At 34.6% G+C, this 20,769-nt stretch overlaps 1 protein-coding gene across 5 annotated transcripts in view; it reads right to left on the minus strand.

Moving 5' to 3' along the window:
* The window catches only part of Naaladl2 (N-acetylated alpha-linked acidic dipeptidase like 2), a 1,189,792-nt gene that overhangs the window by 350,770 nt on the left and 818,253 nt on the right, over positions 1-20,769 (minus strand). For 4 of the 5 annotated variants that reach the window (XM_048347099.1, XM_048347096.1, XM_048347095.1 and 1 more), the window contains one exon: positions 5,180-5,323. The exons of the other annotated variant lie outside the window; for it this stretch is intronic. In XM_048347099.1, the coding sequence (XP_048203056.1) occupies positions 5,180-5,323 (144 nt within the window). The remainder of the gene's footprint in view (positions 1-5,179; positions 5,324-20,769) is intronic. 5 annotated transcript variants of the gene reach the window in all.

Below are 20,769 nucleotides of genomic sequence, written 5' to 3' on the forward strand. Positions count from 1 at the left end.
AGTCTATTGTGGGGGAAAAAACAACAAAAAAAAAACGAGTCATGAAAACACAAGTTATCATGTACTAGATTTAAGTCCAGTAAATTATACAAGGACTGAAAATGTGTTTCAAAGTAATGAGAAGACAATGTCAAAGTCAAAGGCCTTAAGCATTGCTGAGAAACACTGATGTTTACCCCCTCTGCAAAAAGAAAGCAAAGAGTAACACTTGTCAGAGGGATATTATCTAAACATTCCATCTCGGGTAGCCTTTAGATATTTTAGCAAACAAATAACAACTCTAGACTAAGTCTAAGGTGAATACTTTCTCCAATCAAACCTGGACTCTGGCAAAGTCCTGGGAGCATGACAGTACTGTCACCCTCAGTAAGCCCAAGCTACACTCCCCAGGAAACAAGATCCACTGCACTTTCTGTGGACTTTGGACAATGAGCCTCCAACCTGCTCACACTCTGAAAGGGCCTTGATGAATAGTCCTTCAAAGGGAATTCTGAAGCTTTGTTCCCTTTTGTCTGAGAACTTCAGACTGAAAGCTCATAAATGCTGATCTCCAGTTATACAGATGACTGCTGTCAGTTCCCAGCCCAGACTCAGATTCACTGGTCAATTGCGCACTTGAAGAGCTGTAAAATTGGGCATCACCTTTGCAGTTTCCTGTTTCTGAATATCTAGCCTGCTCTATCTCCAAATCTATCAGTCTTTCCTAAAGTGATCTTGTATGCTGGATTTTTACAGCGAGATGCTACTATAGTTTATATATATGTTAGATAGAAATTGTCTGTACAAATTAGAAAGTTTGTCATTTGGGGGGGGGGATATTTTCTTTCATTTGGATTTCTGGAAGTTATTGAACGATTTCGAATGAGCACGCCTTGGAGGCGCACTGGTATAAAGTTTGTTCCCCGGTGAGTGGTACAATAGGAATACCATGGATTTTCCAGCTAAGTAGAGTGGGAATGAGTTAAGTCTTTGTGGACATATGCCCGTGAGAAGATATTTTAACTCTTTCTCACCTCACTTCTTGGCCTCCATCACGATGTGCAGCCTCCTCTGCCACACACTCCAGACCATGATACCTTGCCACAGTCCCAAAGGCAAGCGGGGCAACTAACTGATCATGGACTGAAACCCTGAATACTGTGAGCCAAATTAAACTATTCCTACTGATAAGACATTAATCTCAAGTATTTGGTTAGACTAACAGAATGCTAGTGTACCAACTCAGTTTGAAAATAACATTTTAGTTTTTCTGTTTTCTTTAGTCTATTGAATTTTTATTCTTGTGCTCTACCACTTGCGCCAGAGCTCCATTTCCAGCTTTTTTTAAAAATTTTATTTTTTATTTATTAATTAAATTTTGTTGACAAGGTGTTGTGCAAAAGGGGTACAGTTATATAATAGGGCAGTGAGTACATTTCTTGTGATATCTTACACCCTTGTTTTTCTTTCCCTTCCCTAGATCGGGTAGACATATACACAATACACAGTGTACCAAAAACATATACAGTAGCCATGTGGCATACACCAAAGGAAATTCACCTAGACACTTTAAATCTAACATCAACAATAGAGTTTGCTTATCCTTGTCTTATATGATCATACTTATATATCTTTTGATCTATATATATTTTTTTCTTTTGTACTATCATGAAGGTTACCAGACCAAACACATTCCACTATTTAGATAGCTAGTTAGCTACTTCAAGAGATAGATATCTCTATATATCTACATACACATGGAGATCTCCATGTCTATATCTGGATAGATAGATGACTGATGATAGATGGATGACAGTTGATAGATGTTAGATCGAGAGCAATAGATACATGCATAGCAAACATAAAAATAGATAATATCAATAATTTTTTTAATCCAGAACATAGTAACATATTTGTCATCACATAATAACTGAATTTGTCACACTGAGGTTCTCTAAATGAATTTTTTAGGTTCATAAGTAACAAAAATAATACAGGACAAAAGCAAGCATTCTAACATGGCTTGTCAATAGATTTTTTTGGTGAAAAAGAACTAGCCACAATTTGTAGTAGCCATAATGTCCAATGTATTTTTTCAAAATTCTACTATTAATGAATATTTTAAGTACACTTTAAGAAATTAAAAAGGTAAATATTCAAAATAAATTTGAGATAGTATGGTTATAAATGTGATTGGTAAGTACATGTTTTCTTATTCCAGTAAAAGCAATTTTTGCTAAAGAAAATTGTAACTTAATTATGAGTAGGAAATAATAACTATAAAAATACAGTCCTATGTTCTTTATATAAAACTGTCTCATTAATGCTAACTTTTATTTAACAAATAAACAAGGATCATTTGTCAAAATAATGAATTTATAAAATATCAAAATATTTCTTTTTAAACCTTCCTTGTTTATATTTTTCACAGGAAATGATATTGATAGTATAGTATTATATTTCATTATATTTATAGCATTCATAGATTTACCACAGCTTCCAATTGTATTAAGAGAAAATGAAATGAGAATCAGTATCCAATTATCTAATCAAAACAAATCATACATATTTCTTTGAAAAATAAGACATTTTTCTTTTATTTCATTCCTTAACATTGTAAGCAAAAGTTTCAAAAGAGAAAGGGAAAAATAGACATTCAGAAAGAGATGTAGTGGAGAAATTCCACTATATTATATTATTGGCTGTGTTTTAGGAAATTCTCATTCAGAGTACATAAAGAGTTACCTGAGTATGGTAAATAATTAGGTTATTTGTACCTTTCACACCTATATTTTTAAGATACTACCTTTCAAACTTGATTATTGAATATTTTCTTCCTAAAACTCAGAAAATACATACAAAATATAATTACAGAATTCAACAAGATGTATTTAAAATATGCCTTAAATTATCTTTCCAGATATCAACTATGAGGTAAACTGAGAACAAATAGTCATTGCTCCTATTTCTGGAAAGATCAGTACTTCAAATCATATCTATTAATGTACCATCTTCATATATATAATCTTGAGCAAGTAATGACTTTATATGTTCATTGGGAAAGTAAAGAATTATCTTAGAGAAAATAATGAGTATTATCCAATTTTATTTGAAGAAACTTATCTTTATGCAATATTGAGACTAATTTCAATTTATGCAACTACTCAGACTCCACAATTAGTATCTGAGAAAAGTAAATGTCTTGCTTGGTGTTTCAATTTATGACATTAATATGAGAATGGATAGAAATGGAGATCATCATGTTAGGTGAGATAAGCCAAGTTCAAAATAATTACTATGCACATCAATATATATGTATGTATGTGTGTGTATGTCAACAAAAACCACTACAAATTCTTTAAAAATGGTGAAGGTGGATTGGGGAGGTTGCTTAAAAAGTAAATGGAATATAGGGGTGAATTTGATCAAAATAGTCTATAGGAAAGTATGGAAATAGCACAATGAATATCCTTTGCAATTGATCATAATACATTATAGATATGTATACAGTATGAAATTTCTTTCTCAAACATATATGTATATATATTAATTTTTCTAGAAAAACAATCTCTACTATGCTCATGGGAAAAATTGAATTGAATATGACATAATTTATTAGAAAACATAGCTATATTGATTGCTTCTTTTACCCTGGAATTATAAGTGAATTTTAGCATATATCTCATATATTGGTAATTTATGTACCTTTAGACTGTTATTTTGCTTTGCTACACCATTATTTGCCTAATAAGAAGATAACTGATATCGTTATTTGATGAGGAAGAGATTTGCTAATACAGCAGCAATTTTACAGTATAGGAAATTATTCAAATGTATATCATAACTATATTCTCATGACTTGAGCAAAGTGTTAGCTGTCCTCCTAGAGAGGCAAGCATAGGGCTTCTACTAGAGAGCTGATGTGAATGAGTATGGCTGACTGAGGTCAGAACTGTAGCTGAAATGCATTAGAGGCTCTAATTACATGTGTTGAATTAATTCCTTACACTTGGTTCTGCACCTAGCCCTTGAGTCCAGTGCTTTCTTTCCCATGATGCTATTTTATTGTACTGCTTATGCATTTGCTCAAAGCCCATGATCACTTTCTTCAGCTCAGAACAGATGACAGAAACAAAACAAAACAAGACTACTAGAATCCTTCTACATCCTTTCTTTGATGACATAAACTTGTTATTGTTGCTTAGACTGTATTGATTATTAGTTTAAGAGGCTCTCTGAAGGATGTTGGGAGCTATGTTTATAAGAGAAAGATATCCTGAAGTTCAGATTTTTTTTAAGAAAGATTTCTTCAAAACATCTTTTAAATACTTTTGTTGTCAAGAGAAAAGATGATGAGATAAAACAGCAAGTTGAGCCCCTAGATCTGGATATAAAAGGAAAAAAAAAAAAAAAGGAGAAAACCCATATAGCCCTTAAGTGGCAGTACATAGCAACTAGAGGCAAACCTATCAGTGTGTAAAGACAGTCTTTTCCTTAGAACTTTAACACAGGCGCTGGAGGCAGAAATAAGATACAGCCCTTGGCTTTCATCCCAGTCCGGAAGCTTAACTACTTCAGTTTTCCCATATGAGGGCCAACAAGGACTGACAAACTGTTGGGTGATGATGTGTAGAGACATAGGGATTTTTTAGTCAATTTCAGGAATTAATGCTTTATACTAAAAGACTTCATACCCTGCATAGCTTATACTCACTGAATCTTGGCAGGTAATGAGACTACTGAAGCTGAAACTGAGAAGCTATGCTAAGTTGCTTTTCCTGCATGCACAAGATGCTTTATTTTGTGAAGCTAGTTTTCTTTGTAGTCATTCAGAATGTTTTTTTCTTCTTCTTTTTTAATCTCTATTTTCTCATCTTTAGTCAAAGTTCCTTTCTTAAAATGTCCACAAGAGAGACACTGATTATATAAGTGTTCCCCTTATCAAAAGCCAATGTTTTTTTGGAATGAATAATACTATATATATATATATATATATATATAGTATATAGTATATACTATATATACTATACTATATACTATATACTATACTATATACTATATACTATAGTATATACTATATATACTATATATATAGTATATATAGTATATAGTATATATATATATATCAATTGAAGAGTTTTATAAAATAATTGCAGTCTTTCCAAAAACCATAAGACCCACAAAAAGATATAAATACTACCTTCATGCGGAAGTTCTAGAGGGGTACAAATATCCTTTTTGGTTGTCGCTGCTGGCAAAGAAATCAGTTTTTCGACCAGGGAGGCAGAGATGGGCTGTACTACCAAGGAGGTGAGGTTTGGCCAACTTTGCCTAAAGCTCCCATCTGCGTTCAAAAGAGAAAGAGACAATCTTTAGCAAACAGAAATTAAAAACCACCACAAAATGTTCTTTGCAATGAGTACTTGAATTGTGAGCAATATGTTTTCATTTGTTTATTTATTTACTTTTTAGGTATGCTTTTTCTATTTACTGAAATGTATTTAGATACTTTATTAAAAAGTTTAGTCCAAACGCAGTATGTGTCCTAGGGAATGATGGGATATTGTTCACATGCCTTACCTCTGTTGTCTCAGAAAATTTCCCTGAAAGTGATAGCAATAAAAATGAGAAAGTGAAATTTTATAAAGAAGGAAGCAAAGTTGGCAAGAGATTTGGCAATGTTGAGGTTTTAGAATCTGTTCAGAAGACTGAAATCTAGTGATCATGGTTCAATGTCAGCCTATACAGGAAGGTCTGGGACACTCTCTGTGTGTGGATGGGGTAGGGCTGGTCATCAGCTTGAACTCAGGGTCTGGTCTCTTTCCCTGAACTCTTCAGCTCATAGTGCTCTACTCCAGAGCCACTTCCGGTTTTCTCATGGTTACTTGGAGATAAGAGTCTCATGGACTTCCCTGCCCAGGTTGGCTTTGAACTGCAATCTTCAGATCTCATCCTCTCGAGTAGCTCGGATTACAATTACCAAGAATGCCAGAAATAGAGCTGTGGCTCAAGTGGTAGAGGACTAGTCTTGAGCACAAAAGTCTAGGGACAGACAGTGCCAGGCCCTGAGTTCAAGCCTCAGAATTATTAGCAAAAACTAAACTAAACTAAACAAAAACCCAACAACTGTAAAACAGACTACCAAGTGTAAGCTGACATAACAGACATGAGGAGACAAAGGTTAACCTACAGCAAAGATGCTGAGAAATAATGCATGTAACACCACAGAAGCCAGAAAGGCCTAGAAACTGACAGCCCCAGCTACCAAATCAGGGGTGAAAGATCCGCTCTTTGCAGGAAGCATCAATGAAATTGTATTTGCAAAGGAGCTTGTTCCCCTGAACCACGTAGCCCAGTCCATGTGCCCACCTGATCTTCCTCTCTCCTCACTCTTGTGAAAAACAGAAATACTGAACATGGAGAATGCAGCTCACAAGGAAGGATCTGACAAAGAACGGAGTTACCATTGCTGAGATTGTTCAGATATTTTGCTCATGGGGTGCCCAATTGGTTCCCTCCAAGTAGGGAAATAGGAGATATATCATAACACATATGGACATATCAACAGCAAATGTCTAAGAAAACTGAAAATTAGGGGGTCTACAAATCAGTTTACTCGATATTCTGCATGGAAATCAATTACTCAAGAAATTCCAACCAAATAAAAACTTTCAAACCAACTTAGTTTTGGCATTGTTGAATATGAGTCCTTCAACTGTAGGCACCTGTGCAGCAATGGGATAAAGAGGGTTGCTAGCAAGAGGTAAGAAAATGTGGGCTGTGAGAGCTCCAGGAAGGGAAATAAATCAATTGGAATAAAGATGCATGCTGAATAGCTAAAGAATATTGATAGTAATATCCGAGTTAGGATCTGAGAAATTCCTAGATACAGAAAAAAGAATTAATTTTCTTTATGCTCAGAAATTTTGAGCATTTCTAAATGTGCTTATTGGTCATCTATTTTAATTTAAATTTTATTGTAAAGGTAACGTACAAAGAGGTTACAGTTACATAAGTCAGTAATTAGTACATTTGTTTTTGAACAATGTTACCTCCTCCCTCATGTTCTCCCTCTTTTTCCCCTCCTCGCCGCTGCCCCCCCACCACCCCCGCCTCAGGTAGTAAAGTTCATTTCCAACATAGTGTCTAGTGAGTACCACTGAATTGGTTCAACCTATGTCCCACTGTTTCTGTGATTTCTCTTCCCTGAGAAGTTTCTGCTTAGTTCTGTTGCCCACTTATTAATTGGGTTATTGATTCTTTAGGGGTTTAGTTTCTTGAGCTCCTTGTATAATCTAGTGTTAGACCCTTGACAGATAATCAGTGGGCAAAGATCTCTCATTCTGAAGGCTGTCTTTTTAGCTTAGTAGCTATGTCCTTCACTCTGCAAAAACTTTTTAGCTTGATACAATCCCATTTGACAATTCTCTGTTGTATTTGCTGAGCCCTTGAAAGTCTACTCAGAAAGTTTCTGCCTATGCCAAAGTTTCCCCTACTTACTCTAGAAGTTACGAGGTTTTATGTCTTATATGGAGGTCTTTAATCCATTTTGAACTGATTGGAGTACAAGGTGACACACAGGGTTCCAGTTTCACTCTTCTGTATATGGATGTCCAGTTTTGTCAAAACTATTTGTTGAAGAGGCATAGGTAAAATAGGAGTTCACAGTCATAATACCTAAGGAACGTGTGTGAAAATGGAATCGTGTAACTTGAGGGGATGGATGGAATGGGGACAGATGGAGAAAGAATGATGGAAGGGGTCGCATTGATCAAAATGTTTTGTACTCATAAAATGACATGTTGACTTAAAACCTCTTTGCAGAGCTACATGAAGATAATTTTAATAGGGAAAATAATTCATAAAAAGGATTAAAATTTGAAGAGAAAAACTGTAATGGTAGAGTAACAATATCTAAATACATAATAAAATGATTGATTTTCAAATATAAGGAGAAGCTGGGTGTCAGTGGGTCTTGCCAGTAATCTGAGGTACTCAGGAATCTGAGCTGTAAGGATCTTGATTTGAAGTAAGCCCAAGCAGGAAAGTCCATGAGATTCTTATCTCCAATTAGCCACCAAAAAAGCTGGAAGTGGGGCTGTAGCTCAAGTGATAGAGTGATATCCTGAAGCAAAAACACTAATGAAGAGTGTTCAGGCCCTCAGTAAAGAAAGGAAGGAAAGAGAGAGAGGAAGAATGGGAGAGAAAGAGAGAGGGAGGGATGGGGAGGGAAGGAGAGAAGTGAGGAAGGAAGGAAAGAAGGAAGGAAGGAAGGAAGGAAGGAAGGAAGGAAGGAAGGAAGGAAGGAAGGAAGGAAGGAAGGAAGGAAGGAAGGAAGTGGGAAGGTTGATTATGTCCGGCTACTCTATGTGGAAATGGATGATCGGTAAATATCTTTCAGAGTGTCCATAAAAATATTACAAACGATTATGTGATAAGGCAAATGAGACAAATAAAGATTGGGAAAGCTGACACAAGTGTCAGCTTTTTTTTTTTTTTTACAATTTGTAAATGCCTCATAGAAAAGTTGGACAAATGACTTGTATTCATCAATACTTTGAAAGATAAAAATTAACCAAACTGATGTTTAAGAAAAACTAACAGAGATTCACAGTGTAGAATAGAGAGAAAGCAAACTAAATAGAGTTTATAGGAATAACAAAAAAGTCATGTTAAATATGTTTTGAGATTGAGAAAAGGAAATACACAACAGACTGTCTGGTATAGCCATTGATGTTTCTCTATGCAGTGCTATATTTTTGCACAATTTTATTGGGGAAATAATTGCTAGAGGTTTGCACTCAATTTAATTTCTTAGGCCTGCAGGTGGTGCAGAGCTCAATGATCTGCTAGTCAGACTCCCGGAGCCATCTTATAAATGAGAAAATGTTTCTAAAGTGTTTTCTTAATTTATCACCTGGAAAACTATGAGGCTGAAAAATGATATTTATCTTAGGCCCATGGCAGCCGTAGAAATCATGACTTTGAAAGAAACAGTAATAAAGATTTAGGCTTAGATTCAGTGCCATTATATAAGCATAGTGCTAGTCTTACATAATTTAGTAACTCCTTTCTATGGATAGATGACAGACCCTTTTGACCAAGGCATAGTTCACTGTTTTCCATGCATTTTCATGTCATGCTACCATGACAGGAGACATAATTTGCAGGGCTCAGAGAAAAATGACAATGTGGTATTGCTTGTTGGAAAAGTATGAAGAATTTCAGTGTGGCCATTGCAGGGCATTGGATCGAGTGTGAGTTTGTACTGAGATAGAACTGTGTGAGACGGCGTGGGTCACATGTCCATGAATTGGAATCTGCATCATCCACAATACACATTGGGCACTGATAGATTTCCAACACAAAATAATATTTCTATTTTTGTTTGTGTGCCAATACTGGGACTTGAACTCAGGGCCTTTCTTTCTTGCTTGGCTTTTTTCGTTCAAGGCTGGGGCTTTAGAGCTTAAAGCACACCTTCACTTCAAGATAATTACTGGTTAATTGGAGGTAAAAGGCTCATGGAATTCCCTGGCCATGCTGGCTTCTATTCATGGCCTTTAGATCTCAGCCTTCTGAGTAAGCTGGAATTAAAGGGGTAAGCCAACAATGCCTAGCTCCAAATGAAACTTGATCAGATAGATAGTATTATTTCTCAGCAGCTCAAATACTCTAGCTCTAGCTACCCATCCTAGGTCCTTCACAGACTTAAACCTTCCATTGCTAGCACTATTTCCTTCCATTATTCACTCACTTATGCTAAAACTTAATGTGACACTGTCCACCCTACTACTTCCATTGTCTGTATTGTTATTTAAACCCCTTTGTTTGTTCTCCCCAGTAATCAGGCACACAGGTTCCTTTGAAGCCTGGTCTAAACCCCAGGTTGTATACCAACCTTTCACTGAGATCCTCAACTCCATGTGACACAGCTTCCTTTTGAAAATCCTTGCCATTTTCAATTAACCTTGTCATTGTGCAAAAGCGCTTTGCCTCCTTACATCTTGCCCTTTTTTGTGCTGGTCCTGTGACTTCAACTGAGAGCCTGAGCACTGTCTCTGAGCTCTATTTTTATTGTTGTCTTTGCTAGAAGCTATTGCTCTACCATTTGAGCCACAGCTCCTCCTCTGGCTTTTTGCTGGCAATTAGAGATAAGAGTCTAATAGACCTTACTGTCTGGGCTATCATCAAATCAAGATCTTTAGCCTTTTGAGTAGGTAGGGTTATAGTTGTGTGCCATTGGCACCCAGCTCATTTTCTCCCTTTTAAATACTCATTTCCTTACAGAAAAAAAAAAAAAACAAAGTAAAATTGATACACAGTGACCTAATACATTGTTAGGAACACATTAGGTCATCAATAATTAATTTTTTAAATAAAATCAATTATTTGAAAAATTATTTTAAATGCTATCCCCCTATCAATTTTCTGAATGCATATACATGGATCAGGAACACAAAGAAACATTTGTAAGTCTTCTTCCTTCTGCCCAGAAACTACTCCCCTCTCTGCAGACCTTCTAAAGAGATGTTTCAAACCCATCTATCCCAATCAACTTACTGACTGACTGTTTTGAAATTACCTTTATATATGAAAAGAAATTTAATGAATCAAATCATTGCTAAAATATATTTAACTGTTAAGCAAAATCAATAGCCACATTTCAACTTTATCTACAATGTTCTATTAAGCATAAGCACTAATGTACTTAGAAGTTAAACATGAGTGAACCCTAAACTATAATTGAGGGTCTGTATGACTAATAGACTTGCATTCATTTTGAAATATCTGAAGTAAGTAGTTCATTAATATTTCACTTTCATCATAATGGAAATTTGACCAACAGTTCATGTTTGAGAGCAGATACAAAACATAGGACTTTACATGACACTAACATTAAATTATACTGAAAAGTTATTCTTTAAGGAAAAAATACTCTTTGGTGAACAAGAGTTGAGAGAAAAACTTTAGTTCCTTATATTATTTATTTATTTGAAACCCAAGGCTTGCCTTTGGTAAACCATGACCTCCATTCTTATCTTTTATTTATTTATTATTTTATTTATTTTATTTTATTTATTTTATTTATTATTTATATATTATTTTATTTATTTATTATTTTTTGTCAGTCGCAGGGTTTGAACTCATGGCCTGGGAACTGTGCTTAAGCTTCTTTTGCTCAAGGCTAGCACTCTACCACTTGAGCCATAGCACCACTTCTGGCTTTTTCTGTTTATATGTTGCTGAGGAATCGAACCCAGGGTTTCATGCATGCTAGGTAAACATTCTACCACTACACCATATTCCCAGCCCCCATTTTCTTACATTATTAGGAGTGTTTAGATAAAATTAAACAGGTATACCATCTTTATTCTGTTCAATTTTTTTATTTGTTTTTTTTTATTTTTTGTTTTTATTATTTTGCCAGTCCTGTGGCTTAGACTCAGGGCCTGGGCACTGTTCCTGAGCTTCTTTTGCTCAAGGCTAGCACTCTACAATTTAAGTCACAGCACCACTTCTGGATTTTCTGGTTTCTGTGGTACTGAACAATCAAACCCAGGGCTTCATTCATGCTAGGAAGCACTCTACCACTAAGCAACATTCCTAGCCCCTTTGTTATGTTTTAAAGCATGTTTATGGACTATAAAAAGCAATTACATGTACTATAAATATTGAGTGGTCCTTAAGACTTGATATAGTGTTCAGAAAATAGAAAAACAGTAGTATTACATCTTAAGACTTTATTTTTTGATGTTAGCACTACCATCATGACCTGTTTATAGTTAATACTTTAATAGTTGCTTTAATAGATAACTAATTCTCCCTTTATTTTACACATATTTTTATAATCTAAAGATTCAATAGCCATGCACTGGTGTCTCAGGCTTGTAGTTCTAGCCACTCAAGAGGCTGACATCTGAGGATGGAGGTTCAAAGTTAGTTGGGGTAGACAAATCTGAGAAACTCTTATCTTCTTTTAACCAGCAGAAAGCTGTAGGTGGTAGTGTAGCTCAAGTGGTAGAACATCAAACAATAGAAAAACACAACCAAGTACATGAGGCACCGAGTTTAAATCTTGATACAGACACACACACACACACACACACACACACACACACACACACCCCTACAGAGAGAGAGAGAGAAATATTAAAAAGATCAGATCTATTGTATCAATAATTGAGCTTATTATACAGTGCATGCATATTATATAATGAAGAATTTCAATATATGAGCTCCTATCTATGACTACAGGCATTGCCTCTTTAATACATAAAAATAAATGATAATATAATAATATAATTATAGTAATACAATATACGACTCTTGCACCACCATGTAAGTTGTACTTGGACTTCCTGAAATGTAAAGAGTGCATTAACTTGAACACCTGTAGTCTGACTCACAGTGGATGACATTTTGGAGTAAAATTAAAATAAGGAAAATGTTTCTAAATATTCAATTTAAAAGGTTTGGTATGAAGCTTATTCTAACTGTTGATGACCAGCTTAGTGACACCCAGTTATAGGAGCAAAGAAAACATGAATTGCCAGTGCATGATTGTATGTGCGTATGTGTGGGTGCATATGTGTGTATGTGAGTATGTTGATATGCCACCCTTGCGACTGAATGAATATATAGTTTTTTTAGTTGTAAATTCTAATGAAAAGCAAAGACCTAGGCCCTAGCCCAAACCTTCTGAGTCAGAACTCTTAATTTCTCAGAATCATGGAGTGATTTGCAAGCACACTGGCTTCAGTAATTGTGTGTTTATCTGCAATATGATTTACATAATTTTGACAGCAATAAAGTTGTAAAATAGGAGGATGAAAGGGGCAAAATCTGTTTTGTCCTCTTATCCCATATTAAAGATGGCAGAAACACTATCTAAAAATCCCACATCAACAGTTCACTCTGGGACTTTTTCAAAATGCGTAACAAGTCTCTTCATATGATGTATCTAAGTAACAATTTTAAAATAAGCCATGCACATTTTGCTTCATTTTGGTCCTTTCCTCAAAGATGAATTCTGTAATTCAGAGATCAAAATTACATTTATAACACTTTATTTCAGCCACGAATAAATATTAAAATAGCTAACTGATTTGAATTCTTTCCTTTTCTGGTTTCAGTTATTATAATTTAAAACTGCCAAGGACTGACAAACTAAAAATATAAATACTGCCCTTTACCAGAGAACCAAATAGCAGGGAAAAGCAGAGAATTTAAACAGATTTTGTGCCACTCTTTTATGAAAGAGTTACATGTAATCAAAGACATAAATTGTTCTCTTGATGCTATTCCAGAATATCTGGTTTTATTTTCTTAAGACTACCACATTGACAGAAATTGGACCATTAGATAATTAGTGTAAATATTTTCACATTTTTACTTGAGCCCACTAAATATAGTTATTTTGTTTGAAATGTCCAGAACACTGAAATGTCTAGTCATTCTTTTGTCCTTGTAAATATATCTGACATTTTATTTTCTCAGTATCAGCATCTTCACTCAAGCTAGTCAGAGTCTGTACCATGTTGTTTGGCTTACTATTAAAAATGAAAATATTTATAGCAGGCAATTGGTAACTTGTGTCTGTAATTCTTGCTACACAGGAGGCTGAGATCTGAAGCTCAATTAACCCACCAACAGCTGAAAGTAGAGCTATGACTGCGTGTTGCCTTGAGCAAAAAAGCTCAGGAAAACTGCCCAAGCCTTTAGTTCAACCCCCAGGAGCAGCATGCCCGCAAGCACACACACACACACACACACACACTGAGAGAGAGAGAACCAGCATATACACACACACACACACACACACACACACACACACAAACACACACACACACACACACGATGAAAGAGAGAGGGAGGAAGAGCGAAGGAAAGAAAAAAGGAGAGAAAAAAAGGACAATATTTATAAAATGTTTCTTTCACACACATATACACATTGTACACACACACTTACAAATAGGTATATTTTACTCTTTGATTTTTCTTGCTAATATTGATCTTCAAAATTAGATTATCTTTAATTTTACAAAATAATTTGTTCTCTTAAGTTACTATAAATTTTAGGCATAAATGCTTGATAGCTTACCCAAGGTATCATTTATTATATAAAGTTTTTATATAGTGTGTGTCCACATAAGTCTTTGTTCACACTTAATAAACTTCCTGTTTCTCCTAACTTCTTTCCCTTTCTGCTCACTTCTAGAGCTCAACTGCTGGGGCCACTCCCTACCGCATTCCCAAGGTTTATCTCAGTGGACACATTGCGGATGAGTGAATGAACCAAAGTTCACATGAAAACCAAATTTCATTCTATGTAATCATAAATATAAAACTTGTGATTCACGAAATATGAAACCATAAAAAGGATAGCATAGGTGTCTGCATCCTTTCATTCAGTATTCATTCCTATGTGAGAACATCCTGCCATGATCACTAATAAATATCATAGTATTTTCCTGCTTAAGTATTATAAAGACTTATTTCCATGTGCAGAGGGAATAGAGAATATCACAATCATTTGTACAACATAATGACTACTTACGCTCATATTAAAATTAAGATCAAGCAGATTATACAGAGTATAATTTTTTAACAAATACTAAGAGAAGGTTGTTAATATTAATCTATTAGGTTTTGGTTGTGCACATGAACCAGACTCATAAGAAAGATGTTAAAGAATATTCTTCCATTAATGAAAATATTTTTGTGTCTATTTAGACATATAAATTGGTTTGTATTGGTAATATTAAATATTTTTTGTGCAAATGGCTATAATATATCAAGTACCATCATTATCTCTCCTTTGACAGCATGTTATCTACTGTATAATTGAGTTTACTATTACAAGAGTTATGGAACTATATATACATATATGTTGATATATTTTTTCATGTATATCTTCAAATGCTTTTCTATATATTACTTCTAAGACAAAGCTTCCCCCCCCACACACACTTTGGCCAGTCCTGGGCCTTGGACTCAGGGCCTGAGCACTGTCCCTGGCTTCTTCCCGCTCAAGGCTAGCACTCTGCCACTTGAGCCACAGCGCCGCTTCTGGCCATTTTCTATTTATGTGGTGCTTGGGAATCGAACCCAGGGCCACTAGGCCATATTCCCAGCCCCCTAAAGCTTGTATTTTGAGGAGGATTATATAGTCACCATTAACAATGTCTTTTCTAAAGCATTGTGAAAATCAGTTCCTTTTTTGTCAAGAAAAAATAGATCATTTGGTTTAGGTTATATATCATTGAATTTATAGAATAAATAAAATTTTGAGGTTTTTTTTTTTAATTTTGAGTTTTGACTGGAAAAGATAATATTGAGATACCAACAAGTATTTTTTTTTTTCTGGTCTTGGGGTTTGAACTCAAGGCCGAGGTGCTGTCTTTGTGCGTTTATGCTCAAGGTCAGAGCTCTACCACTTGAATTACAGCTCCAATTCCAGCTTTTTATCCCCCCGGGTTGTTGTTAATTAAAGATAAGAATCACATACATACCTGAAGTCATAAATAATACATTAATTCTTTCTCTAAATTCAATCATGAGAATTTTCTTAGAAGTGAAATCATTTTCATTGCATTAATTCTGACATCACAGGAGCATGGAAAGTCTTTCCATCTTCTGATGTCTTCTTTGATTTCTTCTGCATCTTTTAGTTTTCATTGTAAAGATTGTTCACGGTTTTGGTTAAGTTCTTTTCTGGGAGGTGTATTTCTCTGTTTGATTTTGTTGTTGTTAAGTTTTTGATGAATGAAATTGTTTGCCTGATATCTTCCTCAGCCATTTAATTATCGGGATTTTAAAAAGCTACTGATTTTTATATGCTGAGTCTATATCCTGCTACAATGATGAAAATGGTTATAGGATGCAGAATTTGGGGTTGGAATCTTTAATGTGTTCAAATGTAGAATCATAACTTCAAGTACCGATGATTTAAATATTCTTCTCTATTTAGATATTTTCATTTCTTCCTCTTTTCTTATTGTTTGGCTAGGAAGCCCAGTACTATATTGAATAGGAGTCAGAAGAAAGATACTAGACATCTATGTCTCATTCTTGATTTGGATGAAATAAATTCAGTTTTTTTCATCACTTTGTACGATGTTGGCTATAGGATTCTATCTATCTATATCTATGTATACATATGTAAATAAAAATGCAAAGAATATATAACAATATGAAGGATATATAGTACATATGGGAAAAATAAAGGATATTTTGGAAATATATATATATATATATCTATCTTTTATTTGGTTAGGTATTCTTACCTATCTTTTCTTCAGAGCTTTTCACATAAAAGGAATTGGATTTTGTCAAAAGCTTTTTCTGCATCAATCAAGATGGTTACCTAGTTATTATCTTTGATTTTTGTTTAAATGTTATATTACATTTATTAATTTATATATGCTGAGTCAAGATTGTATCTGTTGAATGAAATCATGTTGATCATGGTATAAGTATATGGTCTTATGGATACATTGTTAAATTTTGTTCTCAAGTAACTGGTTAAGTAATTTTATGTCTACTCATTAAAGAGACTGGTCTATAGTTCTTTTTTTATTTTCATTCCAGTTTTAGAATAGTTATAATACTGACTTTGTGTAATGAGTTTAGTAGGGTGCCCTCACTTTCAGTTCAATGGAAAAGTTTGAGAAATACTGATGATACTTCTTCTTAAAGATCTGGTAAAATTCAGCAGTGAATCCATAAAGTCCTGGAATGTTTTGTTGCCACACTTTTTATTATTGTTTCAATTTCACTGCTGTTAGAGATTAAGTGACATATTATATTGGTTCAGTTTTCTAGGTTAAGGATATCTAGATATCTACCCATTTATTCTGGATTTTCAAATATACTTGCCTATAATTTTTTTGAAATATTTCCCTCATGGTCTCATGTTCTGTTGGATTCCATTGGAATTTTTTTTCAATATACCATTTTTTATCTCTAGTTATTCTTATTAGGTCTTTTTCCTCCTTCTGGTTAGATGTGCTAACTTATCAATTTTAGTTTACCAGTTTTAGTTGTCTTTTCAAATAAAAAGCTTTTGTTTCATTGATTCTGTGTATAGTTTGCTTAGATTTTAATTTATTGATTTCTTCTTTAATCATTATTAGTTTTATTAGTTTCTTCTCAAACCTTTACATTTCCCTTAACTTGTGGTTTAGCTAGTTTTTGTGTTGAAATTTTAGGTGCATTATTAGGATTTTTTTTAGATATATCTGTTATTTCTTTTTAAATTTAAGTGTTCATAAATAAAACTTTTTTTTCATGACTACCTATACTACCTCCCAAGCCTTTTAGTAGATGGTGTTCTCTTATTAGGTTCTAACAACCAATTTTTGGATGCTTCCCCTTATTTTTTCAATAAGCTACTCATGATTCCACAATGTGTTTTTTAGTATCCATACTTTTTTACTTTCTCTTGCTGTTGAGTTGTTTTTTTCTACATTATTGTCTGATAGAATACAGTGGGTTATTTAAGTTTTCTTAGATCTGGTTAACATTTTATTTTGTTCTAGAAAATTAAATGGGGTACTAAGAAGAAATATGATTAATTTAGCAATTTGCTTTAGATGAAATTTCCTCACATTATTTTATGAAATAGGAAATACTAAGAGAAAAAAATCTAGGATGACACTAGGCTAGTGTTCTACCACTTGAGCCACAGTTCTACTTTTGGCTTTTGGGGTAATTATAGATGAGAGTTTCATGGACTTTCTTGCCTAGAATGGCTTTCAGCCATGATCGATCCTCAGATCTCACCTTCCAGAGTAGCTAGGATTATAAGCGTGAGCCACCAGCATTTGGTTGCATAGTCATTTTTTTTCATGATAATGGAACTTGAACAAAAATTCTAGATAATTTATATTGGTCTTATTTCTTTTCAGCTCCTATATTTAGTCCAGGCATGTTGTACTCCATTCATATAAAGAGACTTTTTAGTCTACAAAGAATGTTTTGTAGAAGTAGGACTTTAAATTATGAGATAACAAAAAAAAAGGTAAAAAGTCATCTAGATATAGGAAAAACAAAGAAACTACCCACGATGAATATTTTTGGGAGTATCTCAGGGAAAGTCAGAGGTCAACAATTCAGACACTGACATTCTGTGGCAACTATTTGTGTCTTCTCTTGGGAAAATAAAATGTCTTTTTAAAGTAGTAGCTTGAGTTCTAAAAATCAGTTAGTAAGACTCATATAAATTGGTCCCAGTTTTGACAGAAAGTAAATTATACTCCAAACTATAATGGAATTAACTGGACCATAGGTAAGTGAATCTGGGCAAAAGAATCAACACAATTAAATGAGCTGATGCAGGAAAATACAGGTGTATAAAGCATAGCAATTAGAGATAGCTCCCTGGAGATTATTATAACATGTGTTGCATATTGAGTTTAAAATCCTAGAATATCTGTTGTGGTGGATTTTTATGGTGGATTAAGGTGTTATAGATGAAGGGATCATGGTTCTAGAACAACCTGGGTATGAAAATTCATAAGAACCCATCTTAATTCAGTAGCTGTCCACAGTGTCAAGTATCAACCACCTCCAGTGTCACAAAGAAGTACAAGTGGCGGAACTGTAGCCCAGGCTGTTCTGACCATCGAGAGAGACTCTGTTAGAAATACCCAACACACAAAGAGTCTGGATACATGGCTCAAGTGGTAGAACACCTGCCAACAAGTATGAGGCCCTGAATTCAATCCCCAATTAAAAAGGAAAAAATGGGGATATCAAGTAAATACTAGTAAGATTTTATAGGACTTTGTGCAGAAAAATGTGGAAGAGAAGAGTAATAGGGAATACAACAAAATTATTAAAATGAATCTATTTGGTCCATGTATAGCACATGATACTTGGTATATATTATCTCATTTCTTTTCTATACTTAATATATTAATAGCATTACTTTCAAAATATATGAACTAATGTTATTCCCATTTTATAGAAATGGTTCTCACAGTCCAACTTTTGACATGCTTAGTGTCATGGCTGGTAAGCACTACCTACTTAGTTTTCTCTCTAAATTTAAGCTCATGGAATCCATACTGCCTAGAAGCTCTGGTGGTTTCTCAATAAACAGACATACCTGCATAAATTAAAATGTCTTCAGAAACAGAAAGACAAAGATCTCTGCTAGGCTTATTTCTGCTACTGTAGCACAATACCAGAGACATTTGTAGAGAGAAAAGAGGTAATTTGATCATAATTATGAAGTTTCAGTTTATGATTGATTGGCCTGCTATTTGGGACTTGTGGCAATGTCATTCAGCATATTCAAGAGTAAAATTCTTCACCGGATGGCCAGAAATAAAAAGAGAAAGAAACTAGGGTTACACAAGTTCCTTTAAGTGTACATAACCAATAACCTAAAGTTCTCGTTTGGATGGTTCCACCAGCTCCCAAGATGTCTCTCTGAGACAACATCATCAACCTATCAGTCTGAGAAAAATTCAATCCCTGAATTCTGGCAAAGTCTATATGAAATGCTTGGAAAGCATAATTTTAAAGATTTGGCAACACATTAGAATAGTAGCAATAAGGTAATAGAGTGATAAGATTTTAACGTTGGAGAAGTAGAAGCATAGAAGTCTTATTAAAGAAACAAATTCATTAGAATAACTGCTGGGAGTGAAGATGTGTCAGGATATTTTAAATAATTGCATTTAGAATTTACTTTTTTTTTTTTTTTTTTTTTTTTTTTTTTACTATTTTTCAACATGTATTTGTTGTTCCTGGGGCTTGAAGCCAGGGTCTGGGTGCTGTCCCTGACCTTTTTCGATCTAGGCTAACATTCTACCACTTTGAGCCACAGTACCACTTATAGTTTTCTGGGGGTTAATTGGAAATAAGAGTCTCATGAATTCTCCCGCCCAGGCTGGATTTGAACCGTGATTCTCAGATCCCAGCCTTCTGAGTAGCTAGGAGTACAGACATGAGCCAATGGTGCCCATCTAGAATTCACTTTTATGAACCAATTATTGCTGCAGAGTATAAGCAAAGTGAAATATCCCTTTCATTTGCTCCAGCACTCCTGCCTGCAAGTTAACTTTTCTCTCTTGGTCCTAATCCACACATTGCAGTTAACCCTTTGGTTGTTTCCTGAAAATGTTTCCACAATGATGTCTGTTAAACTGCAGTTCCCAGTATAAAGTCAGGATCAAAGCTTTCAAGTTCCTGGCTCAAAGCTTTCAAGTTCTTGGCTCATAGAAAGGTGTTAGGATTAATGAGACTACCCAGCACAAGCTCTGAGCGCCATAAAAGAACAGGAACAATATAAATGAGTCACATTATTATAGTGACAAATGCTATCCATATACTGTCCCAAAGAACTGAAAAGAAAAGAAAAAAACATCCAGCCTCTCTCTGCCCCTTCTGATATGCTGTATTGTCTTTCTGTCACTTCTTTTCATTCTTGCAAGGTTTCAGTAAGAAGAGAGAATAAAAATTTCCCATATGTCCAACTTGTTGAGTGACTGAGAGACACAAATCAAACAAATAACAGGTCAGTCTGTGATCACGTCCTCACAAACCTTTTGTTGTAAAAAGAATAAAAAGAGTCACACATTCACAAGGTTGCTTCAAAGGAAACACAGCTCACGTGAAACCAATTGGTTATTTATTTATTTATTTTTTGCCAGTCCTGGGGCTTGGACTCAGGGTCTGAGCACTGTCCCTGGCTTCCTTTTGCTTAAGGCTAGCATTCTACCACCTGAGCCACAGCGCCATTTCTGGCTTTTTCTGTTTATGTGGTGCTAAGGAATC

The sequence above is a fragment of the Perognathus longimembris genome, chromosome 5, assembly GCF_023159225.1.
Source record: "Perognathus longimembris pacificus isolate PPM17 chromosome 5, ASM2315922v1, whole genome shotgun sequence".
Taxonomy (NCBI): Eukaryota; Metazoa; Chordata; class Mammalia; order Rodentia; family Heteromyidae; genus Perognathus; species Perognathus longimembris.